This window comes from Nerophis lumbriciformis, linkage group LG07 (genome assembly GCF_033978685.3).
Source record: "Nerophis lumbriciformis linkage group LG07, RoL_Nlum_v2.1, whole genome shotgun sequence".
NCBI lineage: Eukaryota > Metazoa > Chordata > Actinopteri > Syngnathiformes > Syngnathidae > Nerophis > Nerophis lumbriciformis.
The window spans coordinates 57,616,064-57,632,500 of NC_084554.2; the positions used below are offsets into that span (position 1 = coordinate 57,616,064).

The following is a 16,437-nucleotide window of genomic DNA, read 5'->3' on the forward strand; positions in this document are numbered from 1 at the left end:
CGAGGTTCCACTGACTTTTGATATTCCTGTGAACCGCACTGTGGATACAACGGGAGCACGTACGGTGAATATTCGCACCACAGGGAATGAGAAGTCATCCTTCACTGTGGTTCTAGCTTGCCATGCTAATGGCCAGAAACTTCCACCCATGGTGATATTCAAAAAGAAGACCTTGCCAAAAGAGACCTTTCCAGCCGGCGTCATCATAAAAGCTAACTCGAAGGGATGGATGGATGAAGAAAAGATGAGCGAGTGGTTAAGGGAAGTTTACGCGAAGAGGCCGGGTGGCTTTTTTCACGCAGCTCCGTCCATGTTGATATACGACTCCATGCGCGCCCACATCACGCTGGTTTTTAATATATTATTAAAGTTTGACTGACCTATCTGACTGTTTTTTTGACATTCCCTTTAGCGCAGTTAGATGCGGCTTATAACACGGGGCGGCTTATAGGTGGACAAAGTTTTGAAATATGCCGTTCATTGAAGGTGCGGCTTATAACCCAGGGCGCCTTATGGTGCGGAAAATACGGTAATACAAATGTCCCTGAGGAATGTAGGTGGGAGTACTGTAATTACCTAACGTTACATTATTATTTTCCATACCAATTTAGCCCCCTCCACAATATTAACCCGACGTTAAAACAGAACTAGCTATTTATTGATTAGCAATTGCCGAATCATGTAACATTAGCTTAATGCTAAAAAGCCAGGTTACTATCACATTCTGTAACAGACAAATAATTTCATGTAGGCTAACGTTACCTACCTGCTACCTCTTGTCTTTTTCTCGTTTCTCCTCCTCTTCTTTTCTCTTTTTTCTTCCCTGGGCACCTGACAGTTTTGGCCGTTTTGACATCTTGTGTTGATTTTTTGATGTGGTGACGTCCAAAAAGAGTCATGATACGGGAAGGGAGAGGGCGCACCGTGCGGGGGGGGGGGGGGGCGTAATGTTGTAACAAATAATATTTCTATTAAATAGGCTTTACTTTGCATTTTAATTAACGTGGGATTATTTTTTGTATTTAGAAATAATAGTACCAACTTTTTTTTTTTTTTTTTTTCTCCAACATTTGTGGCACTGGCGTGGCGCCCCCTGATGGCCGGCGCCCTTAGCATTTGCCTATACGGCCTATGCCACGGGCCGGCCCTGGTTGTGAGCATCAGCCCTAAATGGAATAGTCATGACAATGATGTTTTCTACCTACAGCAGCGGTGTCCCAAGTGCCACTCTGGGGCCATTTGCATTTTTAACAGCTCTGGCACATCTAAAAAATACTTTCACCAAACAATGGATTGAAATAAAAGAGCAAACAGCTGCAATGTAACGAGATCAAGTTGAACTGTTGATGCTAACAACACAAAGCTGACAATAAATCTCTTTATTGTACTATTGTTTCTTTCGTTTCCGTATTATATCCTGTGCAGTGCTCTTATTTTTGTTTCTACTTCCTGTTTGCCTTCACCACTTCTGGAGTCTGAGCTCTGGTTCCCTGACCTGTCCCTGTATGGAAATCAATCCCATCTTTTGAAATGTGACTGCAGTCGTAAGGACAATGTGGACTGTTTGCGACTCCTATGTCGTCTTTGGTGGAGCTACCACATTCCATCACTTTCTTTTTTTGCAAGTCCTCCTGCAGTTGTTTTCCATCTTCAGACTACTTCCTCACAACAACCGCCACGACTCAAACCCACTAACACGCTGATAGGTGGGCTCCATATTTTCTCTTGTAGTGTTCAGTTAAAGAATCCTAACCCAACTTCCTGTTTTCACTTAATCCAACTTGCACGCAAGTGACGTCAAAGCCACAAGGGGGCCTGTGCCCGTTTATAAAGGAGTCTGATAAAGTTCACGTTTTACTTGCAAAACTAAACAACACTTTGGCCTGCAATGTAAACGTAGTCTTGAGGTATACCCGTGGACAGATATCTACAAAACATACAGTTGGATCAGCAACCAAGTGTGACGTCAGGCTCGCTGCAGCTCTTGCTGTTTGTCACGGACATCGAGCGACAGAAGTACCGTATTTTCCGCACCATAAGGCGCCCTGGGTTATAAGCCGCGCCTTCAATGAACGGCATATTTCAAAACTTTGTCCACCTATAAGCCGCCCCGTGTTATAAGCCGCATCTAACTGCGCTAAAGGAATGTCAAAAAAACAGTCAGATAGGTCAGTCAAACTTTAATAATATATTAAAACCAGCGTGATGTGGGCGCGCATGGAGTCGTATATCAACATGGACGGAGCTGCGTGAAAAAAGCCACCCGGCCTCTTCGCGTAAACTTCCCTTAACCACTCGCTCATCTTTTCTTCATCCATCCATCCCTTCGAGTTAGCTTTTATGATGACGCCGGCTGGAAAGGTCTCTTTTGGCAAGGTCTTTCTTTTGAATATCACCATGGGTGGAAGTTTCTGGCCATTAGCATGGCAAGCTAGAACCACAGTGAAGGATGACTTCTCATTCCCTGTGGTGCGAATATTCACCGTACGTGCTCCCGTTGTATCCACAGTGCGGTTCACAGGAATATCAGTTGCTGTGAAATAGTAATCCGTGTGCGGATGGAGAGATTGCGTCTTTTCATGAACCGGATCCCTGTCGTTTAGTTGGAGCCATTTTGTGGTCTTTACAGATGTAAACACACAAAGGAAATGAAACGTAATATCCGCGCGCTTTTTCTTCTTCTACGCGGGCGGGTGGTTGCTTACAGTAGAAGAAGAAGCGCTTCCTGTTCTATGGGGGCGGGTGCTTACCTTGGCGGTTGCTTGCGTAGAAGAAGAAGCGCTTCCTGTTCTACCGGGAAAAAAGATGGCGGGTGTTTACCGTAGTTACGAGACCGAAACTTTATGAAAATGAATCTTAATATTTATCCATATATAAAGCGCACCAGGTTATAAGGCGCACTGTCAGCTTTTGAGAAAATGTGTGGTTTTTAAGTGCGCCTTATAGTGCGGAAAATACGGTAAGTCGTCTCCAAATAAGAGTGCAGTCTCCAATAACACCAGACAAGTGTGCTACGGTTGTTGCTCTTCGTTTTTAATCAAGAAAAAGTCACTGGGTGACCGGTGCAATGGATGTGGAGTGTATCTCGTTAATAGTGTGAGAGTCCAGTCCATAGTGGATCTAGTTCATAGTGTGAGAGTCCAGTCCATAGTGGATCTAGTTCATAGTGTGAGAGTCCAGTCCATAGTGGATCTAACATAATAGTGTGAGAGTCCAGTCCATTATGGATCTAGTTAATAGTGTGAGAGTCCAGTCCATAGTGGATCTAGTTAATAGTGTGACAGTCCAGTCCATAGTGGATCTAGTTAATAGCGTGAGAGTCCAGTCCATAGTGGATCTAGTTAATAGTGTGAGAGTCCAGTCCATAGTGGATCTAGTTAATAGTGTGAGAGTCCAGTCCATAGTGGATCTAGTTAATAGTGTGAGAGTCCAGTCCATAGTGGATCTAGTTAATAGTGCGAGAGTCCAGTCCATAGTGGATCTAGTTAATAGTGTGAGAGTCCAGTCCATAGTGGATCTAGTTAATAGTGTGAGAGTCCAGTCCAAAGTGGATCTAGTTAATAGTGTGAGAGTCCAGTCCATAGTGGATCTAACATAATAGTGTGAGAGTCCAGTCCATTATGGATCTAGTTAATAGTGTGAGAGTCCAGTCCATAGTGGATCTAGTTAATAGCGTGACAGTCCAGTCCATAGTGGATATAGTTAATAGTGTGACAGTCCAGTCCATAGTGGATCTAGTTAATAGTGTGAGAGTCCAGTCCATAGTGGATCTAGTTAATAGTGTGAGAGTCCAGTCCATAGTGGATCTAGTTAATAGTTTGAGAGTCCAGTCCATAGTGGATCTAACATAATAGTGAGAGTCCAGTCCATAGTGGATCTAGTTAATAGTGTGAGAGTCCAGTCCATAGTGGATCTAGTTAATAGTGTGAGAGTCCAGTCCATAGTGGATCTAGTTAATAATGTGAGAGTCCAGTCCATAGTGGATCTAGTTAATAGTGTGAGAGTCCAGTCCATAGTGGATCTAGTTAATAATGTGAGAGTCCAGTCCATAGTGGATCTAGTTAATAGTGTGAGAGTCCAGTCCATAGTGGATCTAGTTAATAATGTGAGAGTCCAGTCCATAGTGGATCTAGTTAATAGTGTGAGAGTCCAGTCCATAGTGGATCTAGTTAATAGTGTGAGAGTCCAGTCCATAGTGGATCTAGTTAATAATGTGAGAGTCCAGTCCATAGTGGATCTAGTTAATAGTGTGAGAGTCCAGTCCATAGTGGATCTAGTTAATAATGTGAGAGTCCAGTCCATAGTGGATCTAGTTAATAGTGCGAGAGTCCAGTCCATAGTGGATCTAGTTAATAGTGTGAGAGTCCAGTCCATAGTGGATCTAGTTAATAGTGTGAGAGTCCAGTCCATAGTGGATCTAGTTAATAGCGTGACAGTCCAGTCCATAGTGGATCTAGTTAATAGTGTGAGAGTCCAGTCCATAGTGGATCTAGTTAATAGTGTGAGAGTCCAGTCCATAGTGGATCTAACATAATAGTGTGAGAGTCCAGTCCATTATGGATCTAGTTAATAGTGTGAGAGTCCAGTCCATAGTGGATCTAGTTAATAGCGTGACAGTCCAGTCCATAGTGGATCTAGTTAATAGTGTGAGAGTCCAGTCCATAGTGGATCTAGTTAATAGTGTGAGAGTCCAGTCCATAGTGGATCTAACATAATAGTGTGAGAGTCCAGTCCAGTATGGATCTAGTTAATAGTGTGAGAGTCCAGTCCATAGTGGATCTAGTTAATAGCGTGACAGTCCAGTCCATAGTGGATCTAGTTAATAGCGTGACAGTCCAGTCCATAGTGGATCTAGTTAATAGTGTGACAGTCCAGTCCATAGTGGATCTAGTTAATAGTGTTAGAGTCCAGTCCATAGTGGATCTAGTTAATAGTGTGAGAGTCCTGTCCATAGTGGATCTAGTTAATAGTGTGAGAGTCCAGTCCATAGTGGATCTAGTTAATAGTGCGAGAGTCCAGTCCATAGTGGATCTAGTTAATAGTGTGAGAGTCCAGTCCATAGTGGATCTAGTTAATAGTGTGAGAGTCCAGTCCAAAGTGGATCTAGTTAATAGTGTGAGAGTCCAGTCCATAGTGGATCTAACATAATAGTGTGAGAGTCCAGTCCATTATGGATCTAGTTAATAGTGTGAGAGTCCAGTCCATAGTGGATCTAGTTAATAGCGTGACAGTCCAGTCCATAGTGGATCTAGTTAATAGTGTGAGAGTCCAGTCCATAGTGGATCTAGTTAATAGTGTGAGAGTCCAGTCCATAGTGGATCTAGTTAATAGTTTGAGAGTCCAGTCCATAGTGGATCTAACATAATAGTGAGAGTCCAGTCCATAGTGGATCTAGTTAATAGTGTGAGAGTCCAGTCCATAGTGGATCTAGTTAATAGTGTGAGAGTCCAGTCCATAGTGGATCTCGTTAATAGTGTGAGAGTCCAGTCCATAGTGGCTCTAACATAATAGTGTGAGAGTCCAGTCCATTATGGATCTAGTTAATAGTGTGAGAGTCCAGTCCATAGTGGATCTAGTTAATAGTGTGAGAGTCCAGTCCATAGTGGATCTAGTTAATAGCGTGACAGTCCAGTCCATAGTGGATCTAGTTAATAGTGTGAGAGTCCAGTCCATAGTGGATCTAGTTAATAGTGTGAGAGTCCAGTCCATAGTTGATCTAACATAATAGTGTGAGAGTCCAGTCCATTATGGATCTAGTTAATAGTGTGAGAGTCCAGTCCATAGTGGATCTAGTTAATAGCATGACAGTCCAGTCCATAGTGGATCTAGTTAATAGCGTGACAGTCCAGTCCATAGTGGATCTAGTTAATAGTGTGACAGTCCAGTCCATAGTGGATCTAGTTAATAGTGTTAGAGTCCAGTCCATAGTGGATCTAGTTAATAGTGTGAGAGTCCAGTCCATAGTGGATCTAGTTAATAGTGTGAGAGTCCAGTCCATAGTGGATCTAGTTAATAGTGTGAGAGTCCAGTCCATAGTGGGTCTAGTTAATAGTGTGACAGTCCGGTCCATAGTGGATCTAGTTAATAGTGTTAGAGTCCAGTCCATAGTGGATCTAGTTAATAGCGTGACAGTCCAGTCCATAGTGGATCTAGTTAATAATGTGACAGTCCAGTCCATAGTGGATCTAGTTAATAGTGTGAGAGTCCAGTCCATAGTGGATCTAGTTAATAGTGTGAGAGTCCAGTCCATAGTGGATCTAGTTAATAGCGTGACAGTCCAGTCCATAGTGGATCTAGTTAATAGTGTGACAGTCCAGTCCATAGTGGATCTAGTTAATAGTGTGAGAGTCCAGTCCATAGTGGATCTAGTTAATAGTGTGAGAGTCCAGTCCATAGTGGATCTAGTTAATAGTGCGAGAGTCCAGTCCATAGTGGATCTCGTTAATAGTGTGAGAGTCCAGTCCATAGTGGATCTAGTTAATAGTGTGAGAGTCCAGTCCATAGTGGCTCTAACATAATAGTGTGAGAGTCCAGTCCATTATGGATCTAGTTAATAGTGTGAGAGTCCAGTCCATAGTGGATCTAGTTAATAGCGTGACAGTCCAGTCCATAGTGGATATAGTTAATAGTGTGACAGTCCAGTCCATAGTGGATCTAGTTAATAGTGTGAGAGTCCAGTCCATAGTGGATCTAGTTAATAGTGTGAGAGTCCAGTCCATAGTGGATCTAGTTAATAGTTTGAGAGTCCAGTCCATAGTGGATCTAACATAATAGTGAGAGTCCAGTCCATAGTGGATCTAGTTAATAGTGTGAGAGTCCAGTCCATAGTGGATCTAGTTAATAGTGTGAGAGTCCAGTCCATAGTGGATCTAGTTAATAATGTGAGAGTCCAGTCCATAGTGGATCTAGTTAATAGTGTGAGAGTCCAGTCCATAGTGGATCTAGTTAATAATGTGAGAGTCCAGTCCATAGTGGATCTAGTTAATAGTGTGAGAGTCCAGTCCATAGTGGATCTAGTTAATAATGTGAGAGTCCAGTCCATAGTGGATCTAGTTAATAGTGTGAGAGTCCAGTCCATAGTGGATCTAGTTAATAGTGTGAGAGTCCAGTCCATAGTGGATCTAGTTAATAATGTGAGAGTCCAGTCCATAGTGGATCTAGTTAATAGTGTGAGAGTCCAGTCCATAGTGGATCTAGTTAATAATGTGAGAGTCCAGTCCATAGTGGATCTAGTTAATAGTGCGAGAGTCCAGTCCATAGTGGATCTAGTTAATAGTGTGAGAGTCCAGTCCATAGTGGATCTAGTTAATAGTGTGAGAGTCCAGTCCATAGTGGATCTAGTTAATAGCGTGACAGTCCAGTCCATAGTGGATCTAGTTAATAGTGTGAGAGTCCAGTCCATAGTGGATCTAGTTAATAGTGTGAGAGTCCAGTCCATAGTGGATCTAACATAATAGTGTGAGAGTCCAGTCCATTATGGATCTAGTTAATAGTGTGAGAGTCCAGTCCATAGTGGATCTAGTTAATAGCGTGACAGTCCAGTCCATAGTGGATCTAGTTAATAGTGTGAGAGTCCAGTCCATAGTGGATCTAGTTAATAGTGTGAGAGTCCAGTCCATAGTGGATCTAACATAATAGTGTGAGAGTCCAGTCCAGTATGGATCTAGTTAATAGTGTGAGAGTCCAGTCCATAGTGGATCTAGTTAATAGCGTGACAGTCCAGTCCATAGTGGATCTAGTTAATAGCGTGACAGTCCAGTCCATAGTGGATCTAGTTAATAGTGTGACAGTCCAGTCCATAGTGGATCTAGTTAATAGTGTTAGAGTCCAGTCCATAGTGGATCTAGTTAATAGTGTGAGAGTCCTGTCCATAGTGGATCTAGTTAATAGTGTGAGAGTCCAGTCCATAGTGGATCTAGTTAATAGTGCGAGAGTCCAGTCCATAGTGGATCTAGTTAATAGTGTGAGAGTCCAGTCCATAGTGGATCTAGTTAATAGTGTGAGAGTCCAGTCCAAAGTGGATCTAGTTAATAGTGTGAGAGTCCAGTCCATAGTGGATCTAACATAATAGTGTGAGAGTCCAGTCCATTATGGATCTAGTTAATAGTGTGAGAGTCCAGTCCATAGTGGATCTAGTTAATAGCGTGACAGTCCAGTCCATAGTGGATCTAGTTAATAGTGTGAGAGTCCAGTCCATAGTGGATCTAGTTAATAGTGTGAGAGTCCAGTCCATAGTGGATCTAGTTAATAGTTTGAGAGTCCAGTCCATAGTGGATCTAACATAATAGTGAGAGTCCAGTCCATAGTGGATCTAGTTAATAGTGTGAGAGTCCAGTCCATAGTGGATCTAGTTAATAGTGTGAGAGTCCAGTCCATAGTGGATCTCGTTAATAGTGTGAGAGTCCAGTCCATAGTGGCTCTAACATAATAGTGTGAGAGTCCAGTCCATTATGGATCTAGTTAATAGTGTGAGAGTCCAGTCCATAGTGGATCTAGTTAATAGTGTGAGAGTCCAGTCCATAGTGGATCTAGTTAATAGCGTGACAGTCCAGTCCATAGTGGATCTAGTTAATAGTGTGAGAGTCCAGTCCATAGTGGATCTAGTTAATAGTGTGAGAGTCCAGTCCATAGTTGATCTAACATAATAGTGTGAGAGTCCAGTCCATTATGGATCTAGTTAATAGTGTGAGAGTCCAGTCCATAGTGGATCTAGTTAATAGCATGACAGTCCAGTCCATAGTGGATCTAGTTAATAGCGTGACAGTCCAGTCCATAGTGGATCTAGTTAATAGTGTGACAGTCCAGTCCATAGTGGATCTAGTTAATAGTGTTAGAGTCCAGTCCATAGTGGATCTAGTTAATAGTGTGAGAGTCCAGTCCATAGTGGATCTAGTTAATAGTGTGAGAGTCCAGTCCATAGTGGATCTAGTTAATAGTGTGAGAGTCCAGTCCATAGTGGGTCTAGTTAATAGTGTGACAGTCCGGTCCATAGTGGATCTAGTTAATAGTGTTAGAGTCCAGTCCATAGTGGATCTAGTTAATAGCGTGACAGTCCAGTCCATAGTGGATCTAGTTAATAATGTGACAGTCCAGTCCATAGTGGATCTAGTTAATAGTGTGAGAGTCCAGTCCATAGTGGATCTAGTTAATAGTGTGAGAGTCCAGTCCATAGTGGATCTAGTTAATAGCGTGACAGTCCAGTCCATAGTGGATCTAGTTAATAGTGTGACAGTCCAGTCCATAGTGGATCTAGTTAATAGTGTGAGAGTCCAGTCCATAGTGGATCTAGTTAATAGTGTGAGAGTCCAGTCCATAGTGGATCTAGTTAATAGTGCGAGAGTCCAGTCCATAGTGGATCTCGTTAATAGTGTGAGAGTCCAGTCCATAGTGGATCTAGTTAATAGTGTGAGAGTCCAGTCCATAGTGGCTCTAACATAATAGTGTGAGAGTCCAGTCCATTATGGATCTAGTTAATAGTGTGAGAGTCCAGTCCATAGTGGATCTAGTTAATAGTGTGAGAGTCCGGTCCATAGTGGATCTAGTTAATAATGTGAGAGTCCAGTCCATAGTGGATCTAGTTAATAGTGTGAGAGTCTAGTCCATAGTGGATCTAGTTAATAGTGTGAGAGTCCAGTCCATAGTGGATATAGTTAATAGTGTGAGCGTCCAGTCCATAGTGGATCTAGTTCATAGTGCGAGAGTCCAGTCCATAGTGGATCTAGTTAATAGTGTGAGAGTCCAGTCCATAGTGGATCTAGTTAATAGTGTGAGAGTCCAGTCCATAGTGGATCTAGTTAATAGTGCGAGAGTCCAGTCCATAGTGGATCTAGTTAATAGTGTGAGAGTCCAGTCCATAGTGGATCTAGTTAATAGTGTGAGAGTCCAGTCCATAGTGGATCTAGTTAATAGTGTGAGAGTCCAGTCCATAGTGGATCTAGTTAATAGTGTGAGAGTCCAGTCCATAGTGGATCTAACATAATAGTCTGAGAGTCCAGTCCATTATGGATCTAGTTAATAGTGTGAGAGTCCAGTCCATAGTGGATCTAGTTAATAGCGTGACAGTCCAGTCCATAGTGGATCTAGTTAATAGTGTGACAGTCCAGTCCATAGTGGATCTAGTTAATAGTGTGACAGTCCAGTCCATAGTGGATCTAGTTAATAGTGTGAGAGTCCAGTCCATAGTGGATCTAGTTAATAGTGTGAGAGTCCAGTCCATAGTGGATCTAGTTAATAGTGTGAGAGTCCAGTCCATAGTGGATCTAGTTAATAGCGTGACAGTCCAGTCCATAGTGGATCTAGTTAATAGTGTGAGAGTCCAGTCCATAGTGGATCTAGTTAATAGTGTGAGAGTCCAGTCCATAGTGGATCTAACATAATAGTCTGAGAGTCCAGTCCATTATGGATCTAGTTAATAGTGTGAGAGTCCAGTCCATAGTGGATCTAGTTAATAGCGTGACAGTCCAGTCCATAGTGGATCTAGTTAATAGCGTGACAGTCCAGTCCATAGTGGATCTAGTTAATAGTGTGACAGTCCAGTCCATAGTGGATCTAGTTAATAGTGTGAGAGTCCAGTCCATAGTGGATCTAGTTAATAGCGTGACAGTCCAGTCCATAGTGGATCTAGTTAATAGTGTGACAGTCCAGTCCATAGTGGATCTAGTTAATAGTGTGAGAGTCCAGTCCATAGTGGATCTAGTTAATAGTGTGAGAGTCCAGTCCATAGTGGATCTAGTTAATAGCGTGACAGTCCAGTCCATAGTGGATCTAGTTAATAGTGTGACAGTCCAGTCCATAGTGGATCTAGTTAATAGTGTGAGAGTCCAGTCCATAGTGGATCTAGTTAATAGTGTGAGAGTCCAGTCCATAGTGGATCTAGTTAATAGTGCGAGAGTCCAGTCCATAGTGGATCTAGTTAATAGTGTGAGAGTCCAGTCCATAGTGGATCTAGTTAATAGTGTGAGAGTCCAGTCCAAAGTGGATCTAGTTAATAGTGTGAGAGTCCAGTCCATAGTGGATCTAGTTAATAGTGTGAGAGTCCAGTCCATAGTGGATCTAGTTAATAATGTGAGAGTCCAGTCCATAGTGGATCTAGTTAATAGTGTGAGAGTCCAGTCCATAGTGGATCTAGTTAATAATGTGAGAGTCCAGTCCATAGTGGATCTAGTTAATAGTGTGAGAGTCCAGTCCATAGTGGATCTAGTTAATAATGTGAGAGTCCAGTCCATAGTGGATCTAGTTAATAGTGTGAGAGTCCAGTCCATAGTGGATCTAGTTAATAATGTGAGAGTCCAGTCCATAGTGGATCTAGTTAATAGTGTGAGAGTCCAGTCCATAGTGGATCTAGTTAATAATGTGAGAGTCCAGTCCATAGTGGATCTAGTTAATAGTGTGAGAGTCCAGTCCATAGTGGATCTAGTTAATAATGTGAGAGTCCAGTCCATAGTGGATCTAGTTAATAGTGTGAGAGTCCAGTCCATAGTGGATCTAGTTAATAATGTGAGAGTCCAGTCCATAGTGGATCTAGTTAATAGTGTGAGAGTCCAGTCCATAGTGGATCTAGTTAATAATGTGAGAGTCCAGTCCATAGTGGATCTAGTTAATAGTGTGAGAGTCCAGTCCATAGTGGATCTAGTTAATAATGTGAGAGTCCAGTCCATAGTGGATCTAGTTAATAGTGTGAGAGTCCAGTCCATAGTGGATCTAGTTAATAATGTGAGAGTCCAGTCCATAGTGGATCTAGTTAATAGTGTGAGAGTCCAGTCCATAGTGGATCTAGTTAATAATGTGAGAGTCCAGTCCATAGTGGATCTAGTTAATAGTGTGAGAGTCCAGTCCATAGTGGATCTAGTTAATAATGTGAGAGTCCAGTCCATAGTGGATCTAGTTAATAGTGTGAGAGTCCAGTCCATAGTGGATCTAGTTAATAATGTGAGAGTCCAGTCCATAGTGGATCTAGTTAATAGTGTGAGAGTCCAGTCCATAGTGGATCTAGTTAATAATGTGAGAGTCCAGTCCATAGTGGATCTAGTTAATAGTGTGAGAGTCCAGTCCATAGTGGATCTAGTTAATAATGTGAGAGTCCAGTCCATAGTGGATCTAGTTAATAGTGTGAGAGTCCAGTCCATAGTGGATCTAGTTAATAATGTGAGAGTCCAGTCCATAGTGGGGCCAGTAGGAGATCATCTTGAGTGGAGACAAGTCAGCAGCACTGATGCACAGATGAGTGGTCCACCCCGCTAGTGCTTCCTCTGTGGTCATCTGATAACCTCTCCACGCAGGAGAGGGGGGAAGAGCAGAAAAGAGACGGCAGATCAACTGGTCTAAAAATAAATCTTTTGACCCAAGTCTCGTTTGAGCTGCATGTTAAAAATGTTCCTAAAACATCTTTCATCTCCGTAATATTGCTAGAATTCGTCCCATTTTGTCCATCACCGACGCTGAGATCATTTGACATGCCTTCGTTACGTCTCCTCTTGATTACTGTAATGTATTGTTTTTTGGGGTCTCCCCGTGCCCTCCATTAAAAGATTGCAGTTGGTATAAAATGCGGCTGCTAGAACAAGAAAGTTTGACCAGGATAGCCACCGACTACCAGTACGATTTGAAGATTTTGTTACTTACGTACAAAATACTTAACGGTTCCGTCTCCAAAAACACTGGCTTATTAGTGACCTCACAGCTTTTTAGTGACCTCACAGTTTATTAGTGACCCCCACAGCTTATTAGTGACCCCCACAGCTTATTAGTGACCCCCACAGCTCCAGAGTGTTTTCTTTTCAGGCTGCTGTGTCATGACCTGTCGACCAGGTCAGGCCTTGTTTTGGTTTTTGGTGTGGTTCTTTCTATAATTAGTGTTTAGTTCCTCTCCAGTACTCCTATTTTTCAGTTTTCACTTCCTGTTTGTTGTTTTTGCAGAACTTTTAATTTGTTTGCAAGCGCACCTGTTCTCGTTTGCTTATCAAGTCTATTTAGGCTCAGCTGTTGTTGCTGGCTTTGCTGGATCATTGCTAATCGTTTAGTTTTATTGTTGCTTCATATCTATGTTACTTATGTCATGCCATGCTAAGAACATCAATTTGTCTTGCTTACATCGAAGTCAGCAATGTTGCAAAACTCCTGGTATAAAAATCAGAAACATTATTACCTGTACACGGTTTCATGCTGCCCTCTGGGATCACGGCAACTACCGCTATCATATCAAGTTCAGTACCCAGCAACAGTTAGAGATGCTACTACCTCAGTAGATGCACTTAGGTACCGCCTTAAAACTCATTTATGTACTCTGGCTTTTAAAGAGACACCTTGTTTAGACGGGTTGATGACGCTGTGTCCCCACTCTGCTGCTTGGAGAGGATACCAGGTGGCCATGGTTCATTTCTGGAGAGGTACCAGTCTGGAGGACCACCGCTATAGACATGTCTGCGTAGCTGACTGGCTGTGCCTGGAAGATATTACCCTGCCCCCATGACTATCTGTTCATTTCCCCATGGACTGAACATCCATCCATCCATCCATCTTCTTCCGCTTATCCGAGGTCGGGTCGCGGGGGCAGCAGCCTAAGCAGGGAAGCCCAGACTTCCCTCTCCCCAGCCACTTCGTCCAGCTCTTCCTGTGGGACCCCGAGGCGTTCCCAGGCCAGCCGGGAGACATAGTCTTCCCAACATGTCCTGGGTCTTCCCCGCGGCCTCCTACCAGTCGGACGTGCCCTAAACACCTCCCTAGGGAGGCGTTCGGGTGGCATCCTGACCAGATGCCCGAACCACCTCATCTGGCTCCTCTCGATGTGGAGGAGCAGCGGCTTTACTTTGAGCTCCTCCCGGATGGCAGAGCTTCTCACCCTATCTCTAAGGGAGAGCCCCGCCACCCGGCGGAGGAAACTCATTTGGGCCGCTTGTACCCGTGATCTTGTCCTTTCGGTCATAACCCAAAGCTCATGACCATAGGTGAGGATGGGAACGTAGATCGACCGGTAAATTGAGAGCCTTGCCTTCCGGCTCAGCTCCTTCTTCACCACAACGAATCGATACAGCGTCCGCATTACTGAAGACGCCGCACCGATCCGCCTGTCAATCTCACGATCCACTCTTCCCTCACTCGTGAACAAGACTCCGAGGTACTTGAACTCCTCCACTTGGGGCAAGATCTCTTCCCCAACCCGGAGATGGCACTCCACCCTTTTCCGGGCGAGAACCATGGACTCGGACTTGGAGGTGCTGATTCTCATCCCAGTCGCTTCACACTCAGCTGCGAACCGATCCAGTGAGAGCTGAAGCTCCTGGCCAGATGAAGCCATCAGGACCACATCATCTGCAAAAAGCAGAGACCTAATCCTGCAGCCACCAAACCAGATCCCCTCAACGCCTTGACTGCGCCTAGAAATTCTGTCCATAAAAGTTATGAACAGAATCGGTGACAAAGGGCAGCCTTGGCGGAGTCCAACCCTCACTGGAAACGTGTCCGACTTACTACCGGCAATGCGGACCAAGCTCTGGCACTGATCATACAGGGAGCGGACTGCCACAATCAGACAGTCCGATACCCCATACTCTCTGAGCACTCCCCACAGGACTTTCCGAGGGACACGGTTGAATGCCTTCTCCAAGTCCACAAAACACATGTAGACTGGTTGGGCAAACTCCCATGCACCCTCAAGGACCCTGCCGAGAGTATAGAGCTGGTCCACAGTTCCACGACCAGGACGAAAACCACACTGTTCCTCCTGAATCCGAGGTTCGACTATCCGGCGTAGCCTCCTCTCCAGTACACCTGAATATGGACTGAACAAATCAAATAAATCAACAATTCATTTAAGAATATTCATTCAACAAATCAATAACTGCGCCCACTCACTCCATTGCAGCCGCTCACCTTGGAAGGGGGGTTCCTCTTTCTGAGGTCACTTTTCAAGCTTTCTTCTTTTTCCACATCTGCTGTTTCCTTGCCCAGATGTGGGTTCAGATCAGAGGATGCCGATGCCCTTTGTGACATTTGTGATTAATGTAAATGAAATGTGATTGATTGAAGGTAAGAGTTTTAGAGGTTGAACCAACCTAATCATGTCTTTCCTTGTTGTTGCTGTTTCCCCTGCAGGCTTGAGCTGTGCCGAGTATCAACATTCGGGGAAGGCCTCGTGCGTGAGCCTCAACTGGACGTTGGGCGACGCGCAGTTGGAGGTTGTAAACACAGCAACAGGAAGAAGACGTGACTCAGGGATGCCCTCACGCCTCTGCAAACACACCTTGTTCACCTGCTGGAGCAGACTTTACTGCAAGGTAAAGAAATACCAGTTCCCAAAGTTTGTGATGGTGTGTCATAGGGTTGTCCCGATACCAATAATTTGGTACCGGTACCAAAATGTATATTGATACTTTTCCAAATAAAGGGAACTATGGAAAAATGACATTTTTAGCTTTATTTCAACAGAAAATCTTACAATACAATAAACATATGTTTCCTACTGCACTCAAAGAACAATTTTAGAAGGTAAAAATATAAATTAAAGGGTATTAAACACTTTGGGCTTTTCCTGTTGCACTCAAAGAACAATTTACAATTGTCCATAATCAAGAATTAGATTAGAATATAATAAAAAAGCTTTATTAACATAATATTACGTTTTTTATGGTTGCCACTCCTGGTCTGTGCTCTAAGATAAATACAATTATTAGTAATTACTCAAAACAAAACTATGGATACATGTACACAGATAAGACATGTAGCAGGTAAAACACACTTTTGTTAAAGATAAAACACAAATTGTAACAATTTGTTACGAAATTAGGCCATTTTACGTGCATTGGTTGACGCTAGATGGGCGGTCTTAACTCCGCTAATATTTGGCATCAAGTCAAGCAGTCTATGTATCTACATGTTATGTATCTGCATGTTAAGTATCTACATGTTATGTACTTACCTGTTATGTATCTACATGTTATGTATCTGCATGTGTATATCTAAATGTTATGTACCTACCTGTTATGTATCTTCATGTTATGCATCTGCATGTGTATATCTAAATGTTATGTACCTACCTGTTATGTATCTTCATGTTATGCATCTGCATGTGTATATCTAAATGTTATGTACCTACCTGTTATGTATCTTCATGTTATGTATCTGCATGTTATGTATCTACATGTTATGTATCTGCATGTTTAGATCTACATGTTATGTACCTACCTGTTATTTATCTTCATGTTATATATCTGCATGTTATGTATCTGCATGTTATGTATCTACATGTTATGTACTTACCTGTTATGTATCTTCATGTTATGCATCTGCATGTGTATATCTAAATGTTATGTACCTACCTGTTATGTATCTTCATGTTATGTATCTGCATGTTATGTATCTACATGTTATGTATCTGCATGTTTAGATCTACATGTTATGTACCTACCTGTTATTTATCTTCATGTTATATATCTGCATGTT

At 42.8% G+C, this 16,437-nt stretch overlaps 1 protein-coding gene across 1 annotated transcript in view; it reads left to right on the forward strand.

Moving 5' to 3' along the window:
- adarb2 (adenosine deaminase RNA specific B2 (inactive)) overlaps positions 1-16,437 on the forward strand; it is a 420,947-nt gene that overhangs the window by 395,373 nt on the left and 9,137 nt on the right. Inside the window, exon 9 of the mRNA XM_061964838.1 lies at positions 15,091-15,272. Within this exon, the coding sequence (XP_061820822.1) occupies positions 15,091-15,272 (182 nt within the window). The remainder of the gene's footprint in view (positions 1-15,090; positions 15,273-16,437) is intronic.